This window comes from Dipodomys merriami, unplaced genomic scaffold (genome assembly GCF_024711535.1).
Source record: "Dipodomys merriami isolate MVZ:Mamm:240054 unplaced genomic scaffold, mDipMer1.0.p SCAF_130, whole genome shotgun sequence".
Taxonomy (NCBI): Eukaryota; Metazoa; Chordata; class Mammalia; order Rodentia; family Heteromyidae; genus Dipodomys; species Dipodomys merriami.
Genome location: NW_027202605.1, coordinates 1,215,201 through 1,229,965, shown reverse-complemented (window position 1 = coordinate 1,229,965; position 14,765 = coordinate 1,215,201). Strand labels below are relative to the sequence as shown.

Below are 14,765 nucleotides of genomic sequence, written 5' to 3'. Positions count from 1 at the left end.
TCGGTGTTATTTGCGAACCAGCAGTATCAGCAGCACCTTGCTGATGATCGCAGTTCAAAGCCAGCCCGGGCAGGAAAGTCCATGAGACTCATCTCCAATTAGCCACTCGAAAAGCTAGAAATGAAGATGTGGCTTAAACTATCCTTAAGCAAAAAGCTAAGGGAGAGTAAAAAGCCCTGAGTTAATCTCCAGTACTGGCACACCCTCCCCCCACTATGCAGAATCTCAACCAGTTGTCCTTATGTACACCTGTAATCCCAACTATTAGACTAAAGCAGGAGGATCACAAGTTCAAAGCCAGCTCTGACTCTATAGTAAGTTTGAAACCAGCCATAGCAATACATTGAGACTGTCTGAAAAAAAAAAAAAAAAAAAAGGAATGAAGGCTAGCTTCCTACCCCAAGCCTGTATTCATAATCTGCATCAACAAAATCTCATGGGATGGTACTGCAGTTTCAAAGTCGAAGAGCATCTTGAGGAACAATCAAACGTCCCATCCTGGCCTCCTGACATCTTCCAGGTGTTTCATCCAGACACTAATCCTACTTCTGATTTTCTTCTCTATCGTAGGCAGATCTCTGAATTCTCCCATGTCTTTTACTGTTGGCACTCATACTCACCTTTAGAACCTTGGAGAACCAGATAATCTCTGATGTGACCTTCCAAGGTGTCTTACCACCATGCAGTTTCTACTTTTCCCTATCTAGGATCCATTACAGCACCTGTGTGAGCATGTTGCAGTCACTTAGGCTGGTAACACAGATGGGACTTGAGATCCAAGGGAGGTGATAAGGAATTTTGAGGACTGTGCAAAGATAAACTCTTAGCCCAAGTAAGGGGCCAATCAATGCACAGACTGATACCTCTTTGGGTTTTTCCAAAGAAACCAAACATCTTGATAGAACCATATCACCTCCTATCTTTTCCAAGCTGGAATAGAAAACCAAATCAAAACAAATAAAAACTTTGAAATGCCACTAGGCTGTTAAGACATCAACCATGGAATCAGAATACTGCTTGAACAGGTCCTGACTTACCCCAAAGGTTGATTTCTTTGTCTGACACACAGGGATATCTGTTTGTTTCTTTGTATTTAGATGAGGAAAATTTCAAAGGAAATCCACAGCTTAGGAAGCGGTGACACTGGTGTTCTGATTTAGGTGAGCCAGTCTTGTTCCCCTTGCCCCCTTTCCACAGCAGCACTCCAGGTGGAATTGTGGAATTGCGGCTAACATGGTTGAGACCCCTGAACCATTGTATGGTTCTTTCAGGACTTCTCAGCTTACCTTCTGATCTCTAAGGGCCTGTAGGCACTTGGGCTTTGTTTTGTTTTGTTTTTCTTTATCTGATCAAGACATCTAGTTCTCCAACTTTCAGGATTATCTTGTTGCAGTTCAGAGAGGTCTATGGGAGTGAGAGGGTACAGAGGCCTGCTAAAAGGATCTTACAAAATCGGCTAATGCAAGGATCATGCAGAGACTTCAACAGACCTGGGTTGGTTTCTTGTCAGCACTGATCTCTAGCATACAGGTCTTTGTTGTTAATTTATGTAGGAAATAGGACTCTGTTCTTCTTCAGGCTGTGAGTTTTCATTTGGGCCAGGTGATCTAGAAAGATGGTCTCAGGTACCCACATATGGAAGATATGTAATAGCCACTCTTAGCAGTGTTATCTTGGCAACGCTCTATGCCTAGGGGAGGAGTCTTTACCTGTAATTTGTGTGTGTTTGTACATGTGTTTGTGTGTGTGTGGTCTTGAACTCAGGGACTGTGCACTATCCTCTAGCTTTTTCATTCAGGGCTAGCACACAGCTCTACTTCTGGCTTTTTAGTAGTTAATTGGAAATGAGCCTTTTATGGACTTTCCTTCCCTGGTTGACTTTGAACCTCAATCCTCAAATCTCAGCCTCCTGAGAAGCTAGGATTATAGCATTAGACACTGGGGACCCAGCTACACATGATTCTTGGCATGGGAAAACAGCAGGCTCATTCTGATGACCCTCCACAAAGGAATGCAGCCTCCTTTTAATTAGGGAAGACATTTCATAATGGGGCCCCCCCAGGGTGGGCTCACTTCCTCAGACATTTAATAAATGCCACCTGAGCAAGATCCAACTGCTACTTCTCCTCCCAGAGCTGCTTCTGTTCAGGCCATAAACAGCTCTGCTGTTCTTTCTTTTATCACCAAGTCTGTACCCAGGCTTTCTGCCTTTCCTGCTTCCAATTTCTCCTTGCTTGAGCACAGTCCAGTGCCTAAATGTGCACTCAAACCATAACACCTGTAGCAGCTTCTATAGACTGTTCTCCTAAGAAGTCACGTCCTCTGTCCAGGCCAGTAACCTAGCCACTAGCTACTTGCAGCTCCAGAACCCTGGAAATGACTCTGCCCTGAGACAAACATACCTGTAAAATACACAGTGGATTTTGAAACCTTGGTTCCCAAAAGATAACAGACCAAAAAAAAGGAATATAAAATATCTCCCTAATTTTTTATAGTGATTACCTGTTGAAATGAAAATGTTTTAGATGGACTATCCTGGGCTGAATTAAATAGGTTACTAACCTAACTGTGGCTGTTCCTTTGTGTTTGGTTGCTTTTTCGGTAGGGTCCCACTGTGTAGTTTAGTCTAGCCTTGACTCACAATCCTTCTGCCTAATAACCCTACATGCTGGGATTTGAGGCATGTGCTATACCTCCCATTATTTTCTCCTTTCCCTCCCCTTACCTCCCCTCTCCTTTTCATTGCTCTTCTCTTCCCTCCCTTCTCCTCTCCCCTCCCCTTCTTTAATGTGGAAAGTAAAACATTTCAGATTGCTTACCTGCCCATCCCTTAATTCTGTTGGGGAACACTACACTTAGCACTTTCTCCCCTGGGGAGAAAATAATGAGCCCATCTCTTATCTTCCTTGCTGGTTGGTGGATTTCTCAAAGGTAGACGCTGAGCTTCTGTCTTCTTTCTGGACCTCCAGATAACGTACAGAGGGAAAACCCTGATACTGAGACAGGTAAAGGCATGCTCAAGATGAGCAGTCCTGGCATCTACCCCACTTGGCTCAAGTCTACAACTTGCTGGCTTGTGTCAAACACGGAGGACGGGTGGGTGACGGACCTTCCATCCAAACCCAAAGCCCCCTCATGCAGTGTCCTTTCTGGGGCTGTGTCCCTGACCTCATTTCCCCTTTCTTTTTCACACTTTTTGTCTTTTTCCCCTCTTAAGGGCTTCCACAGTCGACCAAAGAAGCCACTTTTCCCGGGCGGTGGGCAGACGCTGAAGGACTGGCATGACAAGGAGGCCATCAGGAGGGATGCTCAGCGCGTAGGTACGAGGGCAGGACTGTCCACGGGTGCCCTGGAGGTGTGGGCACTGTGTGTGTGTGTGTGTGTGTGTGTGTGTGTGTGTGTGTGTGTGTGTGTCTCTGTGTGTCTGTGTGTCTGTGTGTCTGTGTGTGTGTGTGTGTGTATTAGCAGGGCGTCTAGCCCTCTTGGTAACTTCTTGTCTGCCACCATCTCTCTCCCTGGTTCCTGGTCCGCCCTCCCCATTAGCTCTTGCCACCCTGCTCCCATGCATATCATCAGGCCAGGCCTTTGTCCTGCCATCTTTACTGAGTGATGGCAAAAGTCTCCACCATGTAGAATCCTTACCACTAACAGACAGAGCAATATTAAAAGCTACCTGGGGTGAACAAGAGCCACGTCTGGTTCTGTGTGTACCCCTGGCTCAACCTGTAATAAGAGTTGATTAGCTTTTCAATAAGGGAGGGGGGACTGTAACTCAGAGAAGCACATTTATCATTTATCATCCTTCAGTCACACAGTCAGGACAAGGCCCACCTGAGACTCGATCCCAGGTCTGGAAAGTAGAATTGGTCTTTGCATAACACTAATGAATTTAATGAGAGTCAGCTGGAGTCTCTCTGGACTAATTATTTTTTAGAACCATTCCTATTAGGCTGGAGAATGTGGAAGGGCTGGGATAAGGTGGTACAAAACTATAGGCAGGTGAGGGACCAGGATGAGATCCGAGGATTGCAGTATACAGCCAGACAGGCAGGAAAATCAATGAGACTCTTATTTCTAACCACCAAAAAGCCAAAACTGGAGCTGTGGCTCAAATAGTAGTGCACCATTCTTGAGCCAAAAGGTTTAGGGACAGTACCCAGACCTTGAGTTCAAGCTCCAGTGCCATCACAAAAATAGCAACAAAAACTTACATAGAGAAGGGAAAGTGATAGGGAGGATGAGATTGCTTGGCGTATATTGTAAATGTGGAAATTTAATAATGCAGTTTCCCTCTGTATAACTAATGTAAGTTAATTAAAAAAATGCTTAAAAAAGTCTATATGAGACTCATCTGCGTAAGGCCGTGATAGAGTTAGATCAGCATTTAAGCTACTTACCAGCCATGTACCATCTGATGAGGCCATATTTCATGAGCCTCAGTTTCCCCATCTGTCAGTGGGGCTCATGCTTCTCTCCTGGGCAACCTTGGGATATTGTTATGGTAAAAGAAATGAAACTGAGGCTGGGAAGGTAGCTCAGCGGTAGAGTGCATGCCTTGCAAGCATGAGGCCCTGGGTTTGAGCCGGAAGTGGCGCTGTAGCTCCAGTGGTAGAGCGCTAGCCTTGAGCTGAAGAGCTGAGGGACAGCGCCCAGACCCAGAGTTCAGGCCCCATGACCGGCAAAAAAGAAAAGAAAAGAAAAGAAAAAGAAATGAAACGGTGGGTAGATGAAGCTTTGCTCTACTGGAAACTTCTGTAGAACCTGAAAGAATTGTTGTTTCATTCATATTGATGTCAGTTAAAGGAATCCTCACTACTGATTTTTTTTCTCTCTAAATTGTGTCATGACAAACTCAGCTTACTACAGGATCTGAGGGAGCTGTATAGTAATTTAAATGATGATCCAGGAAGTCTAAAGACATGCTATGCATTTTTCTGTAAGCCAGTAATTTGATATGAAGTACGGTGGGAGGAGTGGGTATTGGGGAAGGCACAAGATGCATAAGAAAAAGACATTTTTCAAAGAGCTGGTTTGCCAGACAGTTGTACTAGAATTATTAGAATGCTAGGCTAACTGGCCGAACAGCAATGGAGACATTAAAAGAACAAACAGGTTGGAATGGCATGTGCCTATAATCCACACTCAGGAGGCTGAGGTAGGAAGATAGTGAATTTGATTAAGTTTAACCTATATAGAGAGTTCCAAACCAACCATGGCGACATAGTGAGACCCTGACTCACTCAAAATAATAATGATGATGATGATGATATAATGTTTGTTGAGTGCTAAGTGCATGCCAGGTATCTTGCATTAAATGACCTTCTAAATCATTGCAGTGAAGGTTCCTATTCTAATTGACATACAAAGGGCAAAATCCTGAGACTGACAAATGTGAAGACATGTTCCAATGTGCCCAGCTTCAGGGCTTGAACTCTGAATCCCCCCTACACGGTCCTTCAGCAGCCTGCTTCTGAGTACACACTGAGGTCTTCTCTTCCTGCTTGTTGCTCTGATGCTCCTGGGGGAATCTTTCCCACGCACTTGTCATTGTGTCTTTCAGGGCAGCAGTACAAGTGATGGAGAGTAAGGTCTTTCTCATGGCAGGCTGAACTGGAGTACTCATTGCCATAGCTCGCCTCTCTGTTTGAACCTTCCCAGCCAGCAGAGGCATTCACAGTCAGCTGACCTTATTTGTGGATTTATTACAAGTGGTTTTGACCGAGCGTGGTCAAAAATAAAGAAATCAATAAAAAAAAATTCAGAAACGAAAGTGTTTACCCAGTTTGGTTGAGGGAAATTAGGTCTTAAAGCCCTCAATCCTGTGGGTTTTTTTTTTTGTTTGTTTGTTTTGTTTTGTTTTGTTTGGGTCCAGTTGTGGGGCCTGAACTCTGGGTCTGGGCGCTGTCCCTTAGCCCTTCAGCTCAAGGCTAGCGCTCTACCACTTGAGCCACAGTGCCACTTTGGCTTTTTTTCTTTTTGCTTATGTGGTTCTGGGGAATCAAACACTGGGCCTCATGCATGCAAGGCAAGCACTCTACCAGTGATCCATCTTCCCATCCTTGTGTAATCTGCTGTGTTCTTGCCCTTTATTCTGTAAAAATCTCCCACACACACAAAAAGCAAATGGTAACCCAAAGTGAAGTATAAGTCAGTGTGCTTAATTTAAAGCAGAAAGTTAAAACTTGAGATTTGGGTTGACCCATCGTAGCAATGAGATGTACAAGACACTGTTGAAAACAAACTTTACAACTTGGTGTGGGGGAGGGAGGAGTTGTGGAGGTGGGGAGAGGAAGGGATAGTAGGGGAAAAACAAAGGAGGGGGTAACAATGCTCGATAGGAAATGTACTCATTACCTTACTCATGTAACTCTAGCCCTTCTGTACTGTATCTTTACAATAAAAAATATATTTAATTAAAAAAAAAACTTGAGATTTGTTGAAAGGTGGCATGCCAATAGCAGAAACTGGGCAGTGGTAGGGGAAAAAGGAATGCATCTGCAAGATGACACTGAACTTTCTGCATCCTGAGCATGCATGATTTTTCCTTAGCATCTGTCCACTTCCCTCAACATCTGTGCATGCTCCAACCTCAACTATGTCCCTGTAGATTCGAAGGCCCTCTTCAAAGTCACCAAGCTTTTGTTGGGATTATCATCCCAACAAAGCAGAATGATTTTAAGCAGCTGTTGTGTTACCACCTGTGTGGATTCTTGGGCCAACTTTGCAGAATTCATGATACAAATCCCAGTCACCACAAGGTTTTTGGAAACCCAGAGACAATTTTTTCTGAAACATCATGGATTCTTTCCCCCATAGAGCAGAAAGTGGAAAGCTAGTGTTTTTTGTTGGTGGTGGTAGTGGTTAGAGCGCTTGAACCTCAGGGCCTTGGTGTTATCCCTGAGCTCTTTTGCTCAAGGCTAGTGCTCTACCCTTTTGAGCCACAGCTCTACTTCCCATTTCCTGGTTAATTGGAGTTAAAAGTCCCACAGTCTTCCCTGCCTAGGCTGGCTTTGGACCATGACCCTCAGATCTTAGCCTCCTGAATAGCTAGGATTACAAACATGAACAACTGCTAGTACTTTTTATCCACTCAAATCTGACTCAAAGCAACACTTTCCATGTAATTTTGGCTTAGGGGAGATAGACAGCTCTTCATATGTTGACTTTAACAAAGTCAAAGCATTTTGGGGAGGGGGGGGAGGTCCGGTCGTGGGGCCTGAACTCTGGGCCTGGGCGCTGTCCCTCAGCTCTTCAGCTCAAGGCTAGCACTCTACCACTTGAGCTACAGCGCCACTTCCAGCTTTTTTCTTATGTGGTGCTGAGGAATCGAACCCAGGACCTTGAGCAAGGCAAGTGCTCTTACCACTGAGCCACCTTCCCAGCCCAGTCAAAGCAGTTTTATATAGCATTTGTGGCAATTTGGATTTACATATAGAGTAGTCATCGTAGTCTTTGTATTTCTTTAGAATGATTTATCATTCACACAAAAGCATTTACCTGTCTTAACCTCTCATTTGACTCAAACACACTGTGGGTTTCAAAGGGTGACACTGTGTACCTCAGAGAGCCAGTGTGATTTTCTGGAGGTCAGTCAGCTCAGAGGTGGACCTGGCCTCCTCTCCAGGTGATCAGACTTGAGGGACAGGTGTTTGGGCTCGAGAGAGATTGGAGGAGGAGGCCTGGGCTTTGACACACACCACTGCTTCTATAATCTGAGTCTTAGTCTACTCATATGTGGAATACAACCTCTCTCATGTCTACCGTACAGGGATTCCATGGAGATTACAGGACAGCAAGATCTGTAAAGTACAAGACAGGACCATGGTTAGTTATATAAATGCTAGTTTCCTTCTCCATCTCTCAGTCCCTCCAGCAAGACCTGGAGCTATGCTGTAATGAAGTATAGGCCTTCCTTTTTGTGGAAAACAGTCACATTTTCATGTTTCCTTCCCTTTCCATTCACAGTGCCCTCACACATGCCAGGTAACACTGACTTTGCTCTGTGCCTCTAGGAAACGGAGAACAAGGGAGACCTTTTCCCATGACCGATGCTGAGAGAGGGGACCAGGCATACCGAGAAAATGGATTTAACATCTACGTCAGTGACAAGATCTCCCTGAATCGCTCTCTGCCTGATATTCGGCACCCAAAGTGAGTAGAACAGCTCCTTTTTTGGTATCTAAAGAGTTTGCCCATGGCTCTGGTTTGAGAATTAATGAATGAAGTGGGTACATGAAGTACTGCTGGAGAGACTCCCTCACCGCCCACCCCATATCACAGAGACGGGTGTGATCAGATTCTCCTAGAATTTGGAGTTGATATAACAAACAGAAGGCGTTTATTCCAGAAGAGCCCCTCTCCTTCATATTATCAGAGAACGACGTGATCTCTGCATTTCACCTTTTCCTTTGGCCCCCAGAGAAGTTCAGAGCTCAATTTAAAGAACAGTTGTAGATACCCTTGCAACACTCATGCTGTTTTTTTTCTTTTTTGCCACTTCCAGTTTTCTAGTGGTTTATTGGAGATAAGAGTCTCATGGACTTTCCTGCTTGGGCTGGCTTTGAACCACAATCCTCAGATCTCAACCTCCTGAGTAGCTAGGATTGTGCAAGCCACCGGCGCCCAGCTTCATGCTGTTTTTTCTATGCATGATGTCTTTTTGTTGTTGTTGTTGTTGTTGTAGGTCGTGGGAGCTCAACTCTGGGCCTGGGCACTGTACCTCAGCTCTTCAGCTCAAGGCTAGCGCTCTACCACTTGAGCCACAGCACCACTTCCAGCTTTTTCTGCTTATGTGGTGCTGAGGAATCGAACCCAGAGCCTCATGCATGCTAGGCAAGCGCTCTACCACTGAGCCAACTTCCCAGCTCTGATGTCTTTACTTAAATCTATTACTTTAAAATTTTTTTTATTTAAGTAGTTGTACAAAGGAGTTGCCATTTAACAAAGCAGTTTATGAATATCTTGATCAATGTCACCCCTTTCAACATTCTTCATCCATTCCTCTCCTACCCACTCCTTTCCTCATTATTCTTCACTTTATAGGATATATATTGGATTCTTGTCTTCGTTTTCCCTCTCTGCATTCGTCTAACCCTTTCCCCTCAACCCTACCCTATCTCTTTCCAGTACCTGCTTCCTGGTGTTTTACTTTGCTGGATCTTGATTTTTTTTTTTCCTTTTTAAGGAATTATACTATTTTGAGGTCTCCCTTGAATCTGCTGGATTTCAGTTAATACATTTGTGTACACTTGAATACTGCCCAATGTCCTTACTTACGAGTTTGTAAGCTAAATTTAGCTTACACATATAAGGAAAACATGTTTCCTTTGACTCTCTAGGCCTGTACTGCTTTTGTTATCTCAGATTATACTGATAGAGGAGAAACAGAAGAATTAGGAAGATGATAAGGGCAGCTGACATTCTTTGAACAGATAGTATGTGCCAGGCAATTTTTATGTGTCGACTAGGTTTCAATAAGGAAATTTCTAAAATGTCGATCATTTTACAGATGAAGAAATTGAGGCTTAACACAGTGTCCTAACACCCCAGGTGAGAATAGAGGTCATTAAGAAAACAAATGACAATAAATGTGAAGATGCAATGGGAAAAGGAACTCTGATTTACTGGTGGTAGGAATATAAATTAGTGCAGTCACTATGGAAGCAAGTATGGAGGTTCCTCAAAAAGACTAAAAATAGGAGCTTCCACTTCTGGATATATACCTCAACAGAATTAAAGTCATCTTTGCTATAGATATCCTTCGGTGCTTGTGTTTATGACTATTCAGAGTCATGAAATTATGAAATCAGCCTAGGGTCGCATTGATGAATGAACTGATGAAGGGAATGTGGCATTTATACACAGTGGAGTATTTTTCTGCTATTAAGAAGAATGGAATTATGTCACTTGCTGGCTGGAAAATAGATAGAGAACTGAGGATTGTCATGTCAAGTGAAATTAGTCAGTCTCAAAAAGCATTTTATGCATCTTTTCTTCCATTTGTGCAAGCTAGGGAGAAGTAAAGTAAAACAGCCAGGGTCAGGACTACTTGAGAGATAGAAAGGGAAGGAAAAGTGGGGAAAAGAAGAGGGGTTTAAGAAAGACATGGCAGGGGTGGATATGAGAAAAATACATTACATGCATGTATGGAAATACCATGATGAAATCTTTTGTTATGTACAGTTTAATGTATATCAATTAAAAAAATATAAGCGTCAGCTGGGTGCTGGTAGCTCACGCCTATAATCCTAGCTACTCAGGAGGCTGAGATCTCTGAGGATCACGGTTCAAAGCCAACTTGGGCAGGAAACTCTGTGAGACTCATCTCCAATAAACTACCAGAAAACCAGAAGTGGCACTGTGGCTCAAGTGGTAGAGCACTCGCCTTGACCTGAAATGCTCAGGGACAGAGAGCCCAGGCCCAGAGTTCAAGCCCTATGACCAACCAAAAAAAAGTCATAACTCAGTTAAGACAAGCTGACTGAGAAACTGAGCCAGACCTTAAATCCATTTTAGCCAGAATTGCACCCTAGACCTCCCTGTGTGTTTTCCATGACGTGCTCTGTGGTGCTGACAGACATTCTAGAACAGTTCTCAAACTTGGTGCACACTTCAAATTGCCTGAAGATTGCTGGAATCCTGGGCACTGAGCCTCACCCACAAAGTTAGTTCGTTTGGGAGGTTGTTGTAGGGGCCTAAGAACTTGAACTTAAAGCCAGCTTCCACAATATGCTGGTGCTGCTGGTTGAGAAGCCACTGGCTCCTACCATGGCCAGCAGATTTCAAAACTGGTTCTCCATGTAGGTGGTACTGAGAAGGATTGGAAATGTCTTGTGATGTTGGAGTATTGAGTCAGAATAAGGACACTAACTTGAGAACTCAACAAGGCAAAATTTCCTTCTGCAGAAGGCATACTACTGACAAGAAGCTGAGTAAGCTAGGGCTCTGGGTAGGCATTTTGCCCAAATTTATTCTAAGTGTATTATATAGCCCATTGTTCTGATTTGTCAGAATTTAGGTTCACAATCTTTTGCAGTTTGCCAATTTGAAAGGGGCTAAAAGTTTATCCAAGCAATCAACCAAAACCAGGACATTTAGGCCAAAGCAGGAACTTGTCAGAAAAACAAATCTTACTCAGCTGAGTTATGCCTCTCGCTCCTAGAAAAATATTTTTTTTTGTCAGTTGTGAGGCTTGAACTCTGGGCTTGGGTGCTGGCCCTCAGCTCTTCAGCTTAAGGCTAACACTCTACCACTTGAGCCACAGTGCCACTTCTGGTTTTCTGGTGGTTAATTGGAGATAAGAGTCAATGCCTGGGCTGGCTTTGAACCTCAATCCTCAGATCTCAGCCTCCTGAGTAGGTAGCATTACAGGCGTGAGTCACTGGCTTCCGGTGAAAAATAATTCTTGTAACAGTTTAATTAAAATAGATTCATAGAAGATGACAGCACTTGTGTTAAACAAGCACTCTAAAATCTGTGTTCTTAGTCACTTGTTGATAGAAGTCTATACCTGTCTGAGCTCAGTCAACACAATGCAGGAGTATAGACTTTCTCTTTGGTGATTTACAAAATGCTTTGTCTCATTGCCTCTTTATTTTCTGCAGTGATACATTGAGGTTGATGTAATTCATTTCATCTCCACATTGGAGAAGAGGAAAACACATAGTGCGAGACGCTTACCTCAAAGGCAGCAGTCACCTAGGCTTGGGACCTCAGATCTCTTGCCCAGTGGCGACAGGACCAAGAACTTGGAGAAAAGATTTGTTTCATCATTTTCACTATTAAGCCCTCATTTTTTTCCGTCTAAGTCTGAGAGTGTAGTTCAGCTATCACTGAGGTTTCTGCATTCAGATAGTCACTCTGTATTTTAATAGCACCCCTTGGGGTTCAAAAATTCAGCACTAATTCCAACTTTCTGGATCTAGGAAAAGTTCATCTGAGAACTTGGTGCACTAACCTCAGCTGCTTTTCTTTTCTTTTTTTTTTTTTTTTTTTGGGGGGGGGGGTCCGGTTGTGGGGCCTGAACTCTGGGCCTGGGTGCTGTCCCTCAGCTCTTCAGCTCAAGGCTAGTGCTCTACCACTTGAGCCACAGCAGCACTTCCGGCTTTTTTCTTTTTGCTTATGTGTGCTGAGGAATGGAACCCAGGGCCTCAGGCATGCAAGGCAAACGCTCTACCACTGAGCCACCTTCCCAGCCCTCAGCTGCTTTTCTTAGGATACTGTAGTTCTCAAATTTAGTTGTGCTTAGATTGTGTGTGTATGTATATGCGTGCATGCATGCATGACCTTGCTGAGTCCTGAGGCATGAACTCAGGGTCTAGAGGCTTTTCATGAGCTTTAGTGTTCAACGCTAGCACTCTACCACTTGAGCCACAGCTTCATTTCTGGCATTTTTGGTGGTTAATTGCAGATGAATCCCATGGATTTTTCCTGTCCAGCTGGCTTTGAACCTGGATCTTCAGATCTCAGCCTCCTGAGTAGCTAGGATTATAGGTGTGAGCACTGGTACCCAGCTTCCTTCAGTTTTAATATGTGCAGCAGAGTACCTGTGACATTGTAACTCATAGAAACATCACTTTTAAGACATTTCAAAATGGCATTTGTACTTGTCATCACTTGGAATGAGGCTTTTAAAACTATCACTAGATTTTTATTAATCACACGTTAACAGATGTACATGTTTATTACTATTTTCCTCCTTTTTATTCTGTCAAATATATAGCTGTTTATCAACTTACAATGGTGCTAAGTTGGCTTAGTGCCTGGTGACTAGCTACTCAGGAGGCTGAGATATGAGGATTATGGTTCAAAACCAGCCAGGGTAGGAAAGCCTGTGAGACTCTTGTTTCCAGTTAACCAGCAAAAAGCTAGAAGGGGAGCTATGGCTCAAGTGGTAGAGCGCCAATCTTGAAAACAAAAGCTAAGGGGTAACTTCCAAGTCCTGAGTTCAAGCCTTAGTACCAGCAACAGTTTAAAAAGATAAAAGAAACCAATGGTGTTATGTCTCGACAAATTCAACATAAATTGAAAATACTGTAAGTAAAATTTATTCCAAATATCATAGCTAAGCCTAGACTAGCTTACATATGTTCAGTTGGGCAATATTATCGTATTTTAATGGTTGAGTATCTTAAGTCATTTGTTAAATACTGACAATGAAAGACAGAATGTTTTTAGATCATTGGGCAGAAAAACAATCCTGTGGAACTATTGTAGTCAAGAATGAAGCTATCTGGGTTCTAGTCTGATTAGTATCCTTTATAACTTCGTGTATTTTATTTTCTATGTTGTAGACATTACACTGCATATGTCTGTAGGCTCCATCAGCCTGGCAGAGGAATTCTTAGCAATGATAAGCTTGAGGAGCCCCTGTGGTAGATGGGAATTCAGCAAAGGAGGCCCCAAGTGCCTCTGTTATAACCAGCCTGTCCACCCACCCAGCAGCATCCAATGGTGCCCTGCTTTTTTTTTTTTTAAAGAATCACCAAATGTGGAAGCTGACTTTTCAGAAATGAGTTGAAGCCGTGTGCCTGTGGCTCACGCCTGTCATCCTAGCTACTTGGGAGGCTGAGATCTGAGGATCACGGTTCAAAGCCAACCTGGGCAGGAAAGTCCGTGAGACTCTTATCTCCAGTAAACCACCAGAAAACCAGAAGTGGTGCTATGACTCAAGTGGTAGAGCACTTGCCTTGAGATGAAGAGCTAAGGGACAGCACCCTGGCCCAGAGATCAAGCCCCATGACTGAAACAAAAAAGAAAAAGAGTTGACAGATGCCTTAAAGAGCTTTCCTTGGGCTGGGAAGGTGGTTCAGTGGTAGAATGTTTGCTTTGCATGCATGAGGCCCTGGGTTCGATTCCTTAGCACCACATAAGCAGAAGAAAAAAAGCTGGAAGTGGCGCTGGGGTTCAAGTGGTAGAGTCCTAGCTTTGAGCTGAAGAGCTGAGGGACAGCACCCAGGCTCAGAGTTCAGGCCCCATGACTGACCCCCCCCCCAAAAAAAGAGCTTTCCTTTCTTCCAGGAGGGGATTTTTTTTTTCTGTAGTTTGACCACAGGAATGTGTGATGAAATTAAGAACAGATGAGCTAATCACTCCCTTTGGTTTCCTTGAGCTTAAACGTCCTCTCCAGCAGGAGCTGAGGTTTGTTTGTATTTTATGCCTTCGAACTGAATTTTGGCGTCAGCACATCAAGAACAGGATGGAGGGGCTCTTTGTCTGTGCCAGCTTGCAGCAGAAGCTGCACTGGGGACCACGTCGCCTTGGAGAACAGAAACAAGGCAGTTTGGCCCCTGCTTGCTGGACTGGCATGTGAGAGCTGTCCAGCTGGCTCAGAGCAGGCCTTGCCCTCTGTGCTTCCCACCAAGTGAGTGTGCACAGACTGGCTGGTGGGGTGGCCCACTTTCCTACTCTCTAGAGAGCCCTGCTGGGCTGCTTGGCAACCAAATGTGGAGCCTTCTCCAGAGACTAGGGCTGATGACATAAGGAAACCCCATCTGCAAAGTGGCTGCAGCCTTCAGGGTTCTCTGCAAACCCCACTCATGGGTGATCAGCTTCTCCTGGGTAAAGATTATCCACAGTGGTAATGAAATGAATCTGCCATCCTCACCTGTTTTCCTCATTCTGTGGGAGTAGCTTCAGTAATAATGACTGAATCTGAATGGATCTTTGTCTACCAGATTCCTGCTTACATGCTCTTTTTTGCTTTTTTCTTGTGGATGAATGAACATGGTTTTATGGTATGTGCTGAATTTCCTCCAAAGGACTTA

At 44.0% G+C, this 14,765-nt stretch overlaps 1 protein-coding gene across 1 annotated transcript in view; it reads left to right on the top strand.

The window, feature by feature from the left end:
• LOC138824966 (polypeptide N-acetylgalactosaminyltransferase 10) overlaps window positions 1–14,765 on the top strand; it is a 251,441-nt gene that overhangs the window by 105,751 nt on the left and 130,925 nt on the right. Inside the window, exons 2-3 of the mRNA XM_070019359.1 lie at window positions 3,218–3,320; window positions 8,013–8,151. Of these exons, the coding sequence (XP_069875460.1) occupies window positions 3,218–3,320; window positions 8,013–8,151 (242 nt within the window). The remainder of the gene's footprint in view (window positions 1–3,217; window positions 3,321–8,012; window positions 8,152–14,765) is intronic.